The sequence below is a fragment of the Myotis davidii genome, unplaced genomic scaffold, assembly GCF_000327345.1.
Source record: "Myotis davidii unplaced genomic scaffold, ASM32734v1 scaffold86, whole genome shotgun sequence".
Lineage (NCBI taxonomy): Eukaryota > Metazoa > Chordata > Mammalia > Chiroptera > Vespertilionidae > Myotis > Myotis davidii.
Window position 1 is genome coordinate 2,566,314 of NW_006298058.1, and position 13,184 is coordinate 2,579,497.

At 39.8% G+C, this 13,184-nt stretch overlaps 1 protein-coding gene across 1 annotated transcript in view; it reads left to right on the forward strand.

Moving 5' to 3' along the window:
* Positions 1-13,184, forward strand: part of MYO3A (myosin IIIA) — a 212,238-nt gene that overhangs the window by 24,732 nt on the left and 174,322 nt on the right. Inside the window, exon 4 of the mRNA XM_006773822.2 lies at positions 914-1,013. Coding sequence (XP_006773885.1) covers positions 914-1,013 — 100 coding nt within the window. The remainder of the gene's footprint in view (positions 1-913; positions 1,014-13,184) is intronic.

Genomic DNA, 13,184 nt, shown 5'->3' on the forward strand with positions numbered 1-13,184 from the left:
GAAGAGGTGGCTGCCCGCAGCCACCTCTTCCCTGCCCTGCCCAGCTTCTCTGATCACCAGCCACTGGCTGGGGGGGGCCAGGGAAGAGGCAGCTTCTCCGCCCGGCTTCTCCAATCTCCAGCCAGGGGGTGGGCAAAGGTGGCCCGGTTCTCCGATCATGGAGGTGGGCAAAGATGGCCCTGGTCCTCCGAACACCCGACTCTCCGATCACCCGGCTCTTGCTTGCCACCTGGTTTTCCAATCACCGTCAGCGGCAGGTGGCTTCTTCTGTCCTTCCCCTTTCACCTCCCAGCATTGTGCCTATGTATGCAAATTAACTGCCATCTTTGTTGGTGATTAAGTGCCATCTTTGTTGGCAGTTAATTTGCATATCGCCCTGATTAGCCAATGGGAAGTGTAGCTAAGGTACGGTCAATTATCATGTTTGTCTATTATTAGATAGGATAAGTATATAAGCATTTTCTTTTATTGAGATCAACACATTTTCAATAAAATATTTGATGAGAATTAAGGGCATACTCTGCTTTTTGGAATTTTTATATAGCCCAAAGTGAAAGTGATATAACTTGATATGACTAATTCAGTATTAAACATTTAAGAATGCTTGAATCTTAATTTTCACTGTGTTTCTTATAGGCTTTATACAAATGCAATCATCTGAAAGTGTTTTTGTTTGATGCTTTCTTTTCTTTTAATATATTTTTATTGATTTCAGAGAGGGAGAGAAAGATAGAAACATCAATGATGAGAAGGAATCATTGATCTACTGCCTCCTACACACGGGGGATTGAGCTCTGCAACCTGGGCATGTGCCCTGACCAAGGATGAACCTGGTTCATAGATTGACACTCACCCACTGAGCCACACCACAGTCTGGTGCTTTCTTTAAAAGGAGATATTTTCTACCTTCTAGGGACTCCAACATTTGCATAACAACAAAACCATCCATCGTGATGTAAAAGGAAATAACATCCTGTTGACCACAGAAGGCGGAGTTAAACTTGTAGATTTTGGTAAGTTTTATTTGAAATTTATGAATAGTGTGATACAACTTGATCATTAATATTAGCCTTGCTTTCTAGGCATTGAAAGTAGAAAAAAAGGCTGTATCTCCTTGAGGTTAGAAAGTGCAGATTTTCAAACATTTGGCAGATGAGAGATTCCTTGAAGAGTGACTTTCACGTCAGCCAGCTTGTGTCCGTACACCGCTGTAGCAGTGTGTGTGGCTGATTCTCTAAAATGGATGGCACCCCATTGATTATCCTACACCTAAGCCCACAGCCCTGACTAGTAATTGCTTTACAGATGGGCATGTGCCCAAATCCAGGGTTTTGAAATGTGAGGTGAAATCTTCAAAGGTCTCTGGGAAATTTTCTTCCCTCCTAAGAAGGAAACACAGGGGAAGACGGTCTCCATTTTCCTCCGGACTCTCTGTGTCTGTTGTGATGCCTGTACTGCTACAGGTACCTTATCCAGTCCTGTAGTGCTTCATTCCAAGTGGAAAGCCAACCCTGAGAAAGGCAGAGCTGAGGAAGGGAAGAGCAAGGGTCTTTGATGATGTAATCCAGCCCCTAAACTAACCAACTTTGGAGCCTGCCCTAGCTTTGGACCTTTTTTCACGTGAGATAATAAATTTCCTATTTACTAATAAGCCAATCTGGAGTTTCTGTTTCATAGCCAACCTCTCTCATTTGATCCCTACTCATACTCTAATCTTGTGAGGGTGAGCATAATTATTCTAAGATACCTCAATATTCTCCCAGCATTCTTCCCTTTCCCTTTCCCTGCACTCTGGCTGGGTAAGGTGTCCTTCCTTGTGCTTCTGTACCCAGCATATGTCTCCATTTTTGTGCTTATCACATAGAATTATAATTATCTCTTGGGTCATAGAAAAAGATACTTAGAAAGATAGTTAGAAGGGTCTTTGAGGGGTGGGACTATGTCTTATTCTAATGCTTTGGATATTAGTAGTTCAATGAGTGATCATTGAATGAATGAATCTTCCTTCGTTTTGAATTTGGGGAACTGAAGCTTAGGGAAATCCATTGATTAACTTTAGAAATTAATTGTTTTAATATCCACGTATGTAGCTCTCTGGCTGATCCCAGAAATGAATTTCAGACTATAGTCTCTAGAAAGGAATGGATGGATAGCATATCCTTCAGACAACCATGTGTGTTCCTCTTTTTCCTCAGCTGAGCTTTTGAAAACTACCCAGCAGCTGTGAGTTTGACAGTTAATTCCTGATTAATAAGTTGGATACAGCTAGTATGTGTTCTAGTTGAGTTCAAAGCTGTGTGTTTGACAATCTGGCTGGGTTATGATACTAATAAGAACTTGTGCCTGAAATTGAAACACACACACACACACACACACATCAAAACTCTCTTCACTATTCCATAGGCAGGTCCCTAACTTTACTCTAATAGACCCAAATGGAGAACTTAATATTAAACTGGAGATTTCATAAATTCTCTTCTTCTAAAAACATATATATATATATATACATATACATATATATATCCTAAATGGAAATTATTAAAACAAGTGTAAATAAACAAGTGTAAGTAAACAGCTTCTCAGGCATGAAAGAAAAAGTTGGTAAACCAGTAGCTTTGAGAAATGCCGCTTCCTGGGATACCCTCTGAAATAATATATATTAAAAACATATGCGTAGATAATTAATAAGATGACCTTTTATGTGATCCTATATATAAAAGCATAATATGCTAAGTGTCCGGTCGTTCAGTTGGCCATTCAACCAATCAAAACGTAATATGCTAATGATATGCTAAGTCCACTGACACGCTCACTATGACATGCACTGACCACCACAGGGCAGACAGTCGACCAGTCGACCAGTCACTATGACTTGCACTGACCACCAGGGGGAAGATGCTCTGACTGGTAGGTGAGCTTGCTGCTGGGGTCTGGCCAATCAGGACTGAGTGAGGCAGGCCGGACATGCCCTTCCCCAGCTGGCCAACCTCTCTGCGTCCCTCCCCGGCCCTGATAGTGCACCGGTGGAGTCCCTTGGCCTGGCCTGCACCCTCTCACAATCTGGGACCCCTCGGGGAATGTCAGAGAGCTGGTTTTGGCCCGATCCTGCAGGCCAGGGCCTCTAGTATCATTATAAAGTAGTCATAAATTGGGAAGCTGACAAAATGAGAGCTTCTGCTCACTGTCCCTCAGACGGTTGGAGGGCCGGACTATAGTTTTTTAAAAAAACTATGAATAAATTCCTATGCACACTGCACATATCTTATTTTGAAGTGAAAAAACAAAATGGGAACAAATACAATATTTGTATTTGCATGTGGCCCACAGGCCGTAGTTTGAGGACCCCTGCTCTAGAGAGTAGATACCCACCACTCTCTTCTCCCTGCCCACAAGAAGTTATAAGCTATCCCTCATCCTGTACGGATAGTCCCATCTTCTGGAGAGATGAAGGAGGAGGGACGTCATCTGAGAGATGGAGCAAGCACACTTTTATCCCACAGAGATTGAACTCTATCTGAAAAAACTAAGCTTCACTTCCCTCCCAGGCAGTGGGTAGTGGCATAGGGATAGACCATAAGAGTTATAGGCAAATTGAAGAAATTACAGTTTCTCTGTATATGTAAGTGTAATGTCATTAAATTTTATGACAAATTACAAGCATGATGCTTTCCCTGCATAGAAATCTCCCCTCAGCCCTGCACATAGCTAACTTCATTTTGCCGGCTGAGTGCCTCCCCGACACCCTATACTGTATGTAGCCATCCAGTTGTCATACTTGATTGTAATCATATGCTTAATTTGACCACCTTCCCTGCTAAGCTATAAGCATCATGACGACTGTGTTCTCCCTCTGATCTATCACTTTGTCCCTAGAACCAAGCACGATACTGGCACATTGAAAGGGCTCAATAAACACTCATGAATCAATGAATGAATGAGAGGTAGGATTTTCTATACAATTTTGTGGTCTTGAGAAAGCCATTTAAAAACTCCAAGGACATTATTCTGCTTATCTACAATTATAAAAAAAGGTAGACCTCATAATTGATTGCTATGAAGAGTAAATAGGACGATACAGATAAAATTACTTAGTGAAATTACTGACATTTTACAATTTTAAAATATCTGAGCTATTACCCTTGATATGGAATTGTAATTTCTTATAGCCTCTAGCTCAGTGTTGTACACAAAGTAATTACTCAATAAATAGTAAATACATACTTTATTAAATAGTTGCTAAATAATGAAAGTTTGAGTTCCTAAAAGATGTGCCTCTTTCTGTTTCGATACATATGGCCCTTTGTTAAAGTAAGGTCAGTATTACTTTAATAGCAAACTATTTAATTACACTAAAAGTGAGATTCAGTTTGGTAATACTAGTTAAGAAAATCTTTTGATTTTTTGCTAAGTGGATACGCTTTTACAGAACACCACCAGACACTTCCGAGACCAGAAAGACAAGTGAGCTTGGAAATGTTATTAATGAAATCCATTAGCAGTCACTGGTGTATTATCAATCAAAAAATAATATGACCTCCCAGGAGGTAAACCCCTTTAGGCAAGTCAATTAATGTCAGAAAAATCAGTCCCTCTCTGGAATAGAAAAATGAGAGACTATACTTGAAGGGTGGTTTCCAGTTCTCATTTCTGTGGATTTCTCTCTGTGGAATTTCATTTCTAATAGGAGAGTTGACATTTCAATACAAAAGTACACCATGTACTTCTTGTGATTTATTTATACATTGTTCTTATGACAGAATACTTTATGGCTTTAAATCTCTTATTACTGACAAGCCCAAATTTAGACTAAATCCCCAAAGAGTAAAGTAGGTCGAAAAGAAGTTGTGATTTTTTTTAATTAAAACCCACTTTTTAGCATCAAGTGAGGCAATTGCATCTGAACTTTAAAACTTGGAAGTTCCTTTTATTCCTTTCTTTCTTCCTCAATAATTCAGAACCATAGCCTTTAGGTGGGGAAGAGCAAGCATGGAAGTGGGTGGTGGTGTAGCATGTAGGCCCAAAATGAGTGAGGAAGACATCCATGCCGAGGGTGTGGTAGTGTCTTGTAGGAGTGTCTTGTTGAGTCTCTGAGTGGGACAAGAAGAGCATTCACCTAGGAGGAGGAGGGGCCCAGTCGGGCTATCAGTTGAGCTAGGTAACAAGGGCACCTGTGTTGCAGTCAAGATGGAGACAAGAGATTATTTATATAAATAGGGCTTCCAACAATCAGGAAAAATCCTGACAAGGGGAGCCAGGTTTCTTACTGTTGGAGAAAAGAATGACAACTATGGAAAGGGAGAAAAATGAACCCAATGCTGTTGGATTGGAATTGGAGGTTTCAATGTGAACTTGTGATTTTTAATATGTATAGAGGGATATAAAAATATGTCAACATTAAAATTTACAACAACATGGATGGACCTTGAGAACATGGTCCATTATGCGAAGTGAAATAAGTCAAACAGAGAAAGCTAAGAACTATATGATTTACCTCATATGTGGAATATGAAACTGAAACTTATGTTCACAAGAAACAGTGTTGGTGGTTGCCAGAGAGAGGGGGGTGGGGGAAGAAAGGGGTCCTAATATGAGGTGACAGGAGAAGATTTGACTTTGGGTGGTGGGCACAGGGTCCTATATACAGATTTTATAAATTAGTAATCCACACATGGAACCTATATGTTCATGTAGACTAATGTCACCCCAATAAAATTTAAAATAAAAAAGTGAAAAAAAATGTTTAATAAAAAATTGGGAATACATGTATGGTGTGTGTGTGTGTGTGTGTGTGTGTGTGTGTGTGTCCTAGATATTTCTACTAAGAAGGCTTACAAGCATTGATACCCCAAAGCACATCCAGCACCTAACACTTGGTTTTTTAAATATAATTCTCAACTAGGAAGAAGTGGGGATTTTTGGAGAAGAGCTGATTTTTAGGGCTATAAAGATGAACCTAGGCCTTAGTGTCCCCAAAGTAAGGCAATGCTCAAAAAATGATAGAGGCATGTCAAAAGGACACAGAAGCCAAATTGAAGCTATTCTCATTGATCAAATCTGGGAGCTTCAAAATAATGATAACAATGGTGGTAATAGTGGTAACCTATTGAATGAAACAGAAATCCATTAAGCTATAGTTTTACATACTTACATACATGAATAACTGAATGAAAAGAAGAAAAAACCTTTTCTTACAGAAGAATGCCAACTATTAAATATTGAAGAAATAATAAAATTGTTCATTTGGCAACTATTTTAGTAAAACTGAATTCATCCCAAAATGTAAATGGATGTTAAACTACCTAGTTAAGTTTTGATTTGAAATAGGATATTTTACATCGTTTCAAAGGACTTCTGCACAAAATACTTAATTACAAAAGAAGAAGAGAAACTTTATAGGGAAGAATCCTGGCAGACACAAACTTAATCAAGTGATCAAGTGAACACAAATAGTATTTGAAAAAAATGAAAATCATGTAATTCCTTATGGGATGCAGTGAGAAGACTTTAGTATTGTTTCCGTTATATTCCTGTCAAAAATATTACCACGAGGGAATATCTGACAAATACACATTCAGGGACATTCTACAAAATAACTGCCCTGAAATCTTAAAAAATGTCAAGGTTGTAAAATTCAAGGAAAGATGAAGGAATTTCTCCAGATTGAGGGAGACTAAAGTGTCCTGACAACTGAATGCAGCACATGCTCCTGGATTGGATCCTTTCATTGTAAGGGCATATTTGGGACACTCGGTGAAATTTGAATGGTGTCTGTAGATTAGATGATAGGAAGGTAACAGTGTTAAATTTCCTGACCTAATTAGTTGTGTCATGGGTATTTAACGGAATGCCCTTGTTTGTAGCAATTACACACCAAAGTATTTGGGGGGGAGGAGACATCATGTAGCCCACTTACTCACAAATAGTTCAGATAAAAGTTATTTGTACTTCTTTTTCCAACTTTTCTCTAAGGTTGAAATTATGTCAGCATTTTTTTTAAAGTTATGGAGTAGAGTTGGAGACTTAACACAGATCTAAAGGTGTGTGTGTGTGTGTGTGTGTGTGTGTGTGTGTGTGTACATCTAAAGATTGTATATACATTTGATTGTTGAATAAATCTTAAAAATTTGAGAGCTAGTGAGTGCTTTATAGAAAGTATGTGTTGGGAGGGGGAACTTGGGGGAACAACCACACTTAAAATATGGCAGAGCTTTAGAACTTTTTTAAATGTTTTTTTATTGATTTCAGAGAGGAAGGGAGAGGGAGAGAGAGCTAGAAATATTGATGATGAGAGAGAATCATTGATCGGCTGCCTTCTGCGTGTCCCTCACCATCCCCTACTGGGAATCAAGCCTGCAACCTAACCTGGGCATATGTCCTGACGTGGAATGGAACCATGACCTCCTGGTTCATAGGGCGACGCTCAACCACTGAGCCATGCAAGGCCGGCAGCGCTTTATAATTTTCATTCCTATATGATTAATATTTTATTCAGCTAGAATTTGATTTTTTACTTTGGGGAAGTAACCTTTACTTGAAAGAAAAGACATTTATAATTATTTTTTTATATAAAGCAAAACCATAAATGGAATCTCTTTTAGAGTTTTGTAGTTCCAGCTGAACTTGTGGGCTCAAGTATTCCTTGAGCTGAACATTAAGTTGAATTAAGCCAGTCAACCTTATAGATAATGTGGACAGAGAGAGAGAGGGAGGGAGAGACAGAGAAAGAAAGAAACATTGATGCGAGAGAGATATAATATATCAACTGGCTGCCCTCTCTCAGGGGTCAAACATGCAACTGAGGAACATGACAATGACTAGGAATCAAACCAGAGACCCTTCAGTCTGCTGGGTCAACACTCTAACCACTGAGAAAAACCAGTCAGGGCCTGCTTGTTGCCTTTTGCTCTCTCTCTCTCTCACACACAACCAAATCTCTCTCCCTGCTTCTCTTTGCCAGTCTACAGACCAGTCTCTGGAGTTTCATGTTGCCCATCGAGCCTAATAAAAAATACAGCCTCAACTTTCCAAGTCTGTATGAATAATCTTATTGGTTCATTGCCAACAGCTAACTGACCCATATTTTTAGCATCCCAAGTCAGAAGGGATTTGGAGTGGGAGATGGAACTCAGTTGAACCAGCTGGGTCGGATATCCTCTTTTAATCCTTGTGGGCTCAAGTATTCCTTGAGCTGAACATTAAGTTGAATTAAGCCAGTCAACCTTATAGATAATGTAAGGCTTAGTCAAGGGGGTATTTTAGTTGTAAGGACAAGAAGCCCAAAGTAGCTACAGAAGCCATCTCAGATACGAAGAACAGGACCAAGGGGACTGAAACAGAGACAGGAGAATAGAAGGCAAGAACCTTGACTGCTTTTTGCCTTTTTGTTGTTGTTAATCCTCATCAGATTTTCACTGATTTTTAGAGAGGAAGGGAGGGGAGAGAGAGGGAGGGAGGGAGGGGAAAGAGAGGGAGGGAGGGAATGACAATGACTAGGAATCAAACCAGAGACCCTTCAGTCTGCTGGGTCAACACTCTAACCACTGAGAAAAACCAGTCAGGGCCTGCTTGTTGCCTTTTGCTCTCTCTCTCTCTCTCTCACAACCAAATCTCTCTCCCTGCTTCTCTTTGCCAGTCTACAGACCAGTCTCTGGAGTTTCATGTTGCCCATCGAGCCTAATAAAAAATACAGCCTCAACTTTCCAAGTCTGTATGAATAATCTTATTGGTTCATTGCCAACAGCTAACTGACCCAGATTTTTAGCATCCCAAGTCAGAAGGGATTTGGAGTGGGAGATGGAACTCAGTTGAACCAGCTGGGTCGGATATCCTCTTTTAATCCAATGAGCCATGCCTGGGGAATGGGCTGATATGGTACAGTCAAGCCTCCTTGGGCCTGCCTATTCTGCAAATAACTGAATAACGACTTTTAAAAAGAGGATACGGAAAGGGAGAGACAAAGATATTTTCTAAATATTCTAGAAAATATTTTTTCTTATGGATGTGCATTGCCTTATATTCTGAAGATGTACAAAATTGTAGTTTTTAATTGTTGAAATTAAATTATATAATGAAAGCACACCAAAAATTATATTAAAAATGGATTTCAGACATTTCAAAGTTTTTATTTCATAGCAGATAAAAGGAAATTTTACATTTAGGGATTTACCTAACACAAAAACAAACTGTAGAAATTTTAATAAAAACTACCAAGTATTCCTTTCCATGGTGTGATAACTTTAGGTGAACCAAAAAAGGACTTTCCTTTAAAAAAAATATTGCTTGATATTTAGAGAGGGAGGTAGGGAGAGAGAGAGGGATGTCAATTTGTTGTTCCACTTATTTATGCATTCATTGCTTGAGTCTTGTATGTGGTCCGACTAAGGACCAAACTCACAACCTGACATATCGGGATGACGTTCTAACCAAGTGAGCCATTCATTCAGAGCCACTTTCCTTATACTTTTAAAGAATCATCTCTTTGCCTCCTCAGTTTTTCTCATTGTAAAATAAGTGTTTGGACTAGAACTAAATGATTTTAGTCTGCAGCTTAAAATTTTAATTCCCAAAGAGCTTCAAACAAGTAGATTTTTATGGTGGGTCAGGAGACAGGACAATGGGGGAGGTGAATGGGGAAGAAAGAAAATGAAAAAAGTGAGATAAGATCAGTGATGATAGTGTACCCTAAGTGAGGAGTATTATATATACTCAACTCTCTGTAACTGAGATTCAATACTATGTATATATGCACACATGTATACAAAGGCATACAGAATTGAATGGCACAGACACTCTAGGTGCATAGTTCATATGTTCAAAGCCAAGGAGAGTGCAGTGAGCAGTAATCTTGATGCCTTTAGAGACAACACTATACCATGTCCATTATAAAATCTGAGCTGAGTATTAAAGAACGGGAAAGATCTAGTGCCAGGTGAACTGGAGAGAGGATGGATCATTTGGTATATTAAGTACAGGAATGTCAGAAGATTGATTATATCCCTTATATGCAAAAGGTTGTGTGAATATGAATTTCCTAAAGAGAAAGTATAAAAGTTTTATGAAAATCACTAAGTAGATTATAAACCAAAAGTGATAAAGGATCATTAATGTATTCCAATCTCCTAAATCAACAATGAGAAAACAAAAGCCTGGACCCACTGTGAGAGGGACCTGAACTATAACTCCAATGCTCACCTAACCTCCGCTAAGTCCCTACTCTGGTGGAACAGGGCAACCTGAGACATCTCCTGGAATCAGTGTCAGTTCAGAGTTAGTGCTCAGTAGTCCCAGAAAAACCTTATTATTTCCTTTTTCCTAGTGCACAGTCACCCTGAGAAAAGGCCACTGGGGGAGGTTGAAGAAAGATTAATATATAACTTTTGGCGGTGTGCTGGGGTTCTTCCCTAAGGGGTTGATCTCCCCTTCATGCAAGTGTTTCTGGGTTTATAAAGGACATGAAGTCTTGGACTTGATTGAGGGATCATGACTGTCTGTTTTTATGACTCCAGATAGACTTTTGTTCACTTAACTTAGAAGTATTTTACTTACACAAATCAAGAAAGTTGTAGGCTTCCCATCTACAACTTTTAGGAACATTGAGATCCCATAGGCAATACAATTGGTCTCTGCAAGTCACACTCTTCTGATTTCTGCTTTGACTCTGCTGCCCATTATGGGAACCATGTCCACTTTGCCTTTGGCAAATGAGGGTCACCACTTGGCCCTCGCCACTCTGTGATCAATTATTCCCAATGCATTGAGCTTTAGTTGCAGCAGTTACAATTATAAGTTCTAGTCTACAGAGATGAGTGATAACAGAGCTCTTCAAGGACTATGGAGCTCCTCTCAAAAAGTTATTTCTCACAGTTCTGTTGAAAGGTATGGCCTATGAACCCTCCCATGTTGGATGATAAATTCACTCTACCGTTCCACTCCTCCTAAGCCTTCGAATCCTTTCCTGCAGACTAAACCAATGTAGTCCAGGTATTTCAAATTCATGTACTGGGAACCAATTTTTGGCCCACGTCTGAGTCAACCAAACAAACTGATAGATAGCTTTTTAAACTCCCCAAGCTACAATATTAATTGCAGTGTCTCTGCTTAGAAGCCCCATATCAGTAAATTGAGTCTGATCCAAATTTATGTTCCTTCCACCCTTATCCTACACCTTTGTTGAACATTCCCACACATATTCTCTGAATTTCTGTATAAATCTGAAAAATCAAGTCGTTCTTTGTACTTTTGTATCTCATCTTTAGGTCCTACTGGTACTTGAGTCTAGTTGTTGGTTTAGAATCAGGGAGATGATGGTTAGGATGGGTCCTAAGAGAATAGATGTCTTCTGAGGCAACTACATTAGAGGAAGCATTACAGTTTCCTTAGTCAGTGCAAAGTTAATCTCTTTTGATGAGGATAGAGAGGTTACCAATTGTACCAGCAAAGAAATTTATCATAATTTAGTAGTTCAAAGTCCCCAGCTTCACCAGGTCACATCCTAATGTTCAGGATCCCATTCCTTTCCAATCAAGGCCCTCACTTTAACAGTAGACACCCTGTGAGGTTGGGAAATTAATTTGCAATTCAGCCACTTGCAAGATGAGATTCTGGGTTTGGTTTTCAGCAATCTCAGCTCTGCAGCTACATGAGAGAAGGGTCTCTCTCAGGGCAGACATAGTAGCTTTCAGGTCATTTATGTAGCACGTGAACTGGGAATTTGAACCCCTGAGCTCATCCTTTTCTTTCCTCACTTTGTCCAGTGACTTTAGAAGCAAACAGCCAATCTCATTATACTCATTAGTTTGACAAAAATGTTTAAAGAGGTCATATGGATGGTCACCCTGAATTGTATCTCCTGTAGGTGTTTGGTTACAAGTATCCAGTGATGATGTTTTGCATATTTCTATCACCACATCATTCATGGACTATCAGTGCTCTTTCCTACTGGAAATAGTCATTAGTGTCTTTAAATCTAATCAGAATAGAAAGCCAATTCCAGAAACCTGAGAACCAGTTCAGAAAACTCACCTTTAAGATTCTGTGTCTCTTAGAACCACTCTCAGAACCAAAATCAGGATTAGGGTTCTCCAGAGAGATAGAATCAACAGAATATGAATGTGTATATGTGTAAATATAGAGAGACTAAGTCTCCCTTATGGGAGAGACTCATGTAATTGTGGAGGCGTGGCAACTCCAAAATCTGATGGTAGGCTGGCCGGTGAGGACCCGGAGTAGAGTGGCGGTGCATCCAAGTGCAATCTGCTGGAAGAACTTGCCCAGTGGAGGTCAGTCTTTGTCCTACGAAGGCCTTTCACTTATTTAATGAGGCTCTCCAAATGTGCCGAATACTCTGCCTCACTCAAGTCCACTGATTTAAATGTTAACTCATTCAAGAAACACCTTCACAGAGCCTGGCCAGTGTGGTTAAGTGGTTGAGCGTTGATCTATGAACCAGAGGGTCACGTTTTGGTCAGGGCACATACCCTAGTTGCAGGCTGGATTCCTAGTAGGGGGCATGCTGGAGGCAGCTGATCCTGATTCTCTCTCATCATTGATGTTTCTTTCTCTCTCTCTCCCCCCCTCCTTTTCTCTCTCTGAAATCAATAAAAATATATTTTTAAAAACATCTTTACAGACACTCCCAGAGTCATGTTTGACCAAATATCTGGGCCCCGTGGCTCAGCCACATCGATGCATAAAATTAATCATCACACTGTCTTAACCTCATCAAAGAAATGAGGATATTAGATGGTGTAATAAATTTTAGGGCTCCTCTTGTTGGAAAAATTCTATATTTTTATAACTTCAATTCTTATTCCTGCAGTATTTTGTTTTTTAACAAACAAACCCATGGTCTTACCTTTGGTCTCTTGAGATGTCAAGTTCCCTGGTTATAGAAAATCAAGTTCCCTGAAATTTTCTGGTCTGTTTGAACCATGTTGGAAACCCACACAGGTGATGTTTGTTTGGAGTTTCTAAGACCCTCAAAGATCTTCTAACCGCAGGGATGAAGCCTGCACGTTTATCGCCCTAGAAATGGGACTAATGCAAAAGGGAACAGACCTGCTGTACAGCCACCAAACAACCCAGGATGCCTTATGGAAGGGGCTTAAAATAGCATGACCGTTCTCCAGCAGTGTAGTCAAGCAAAGGGCTGAAGAACCATTAACCACCTCCTTCATGTTCCTGTG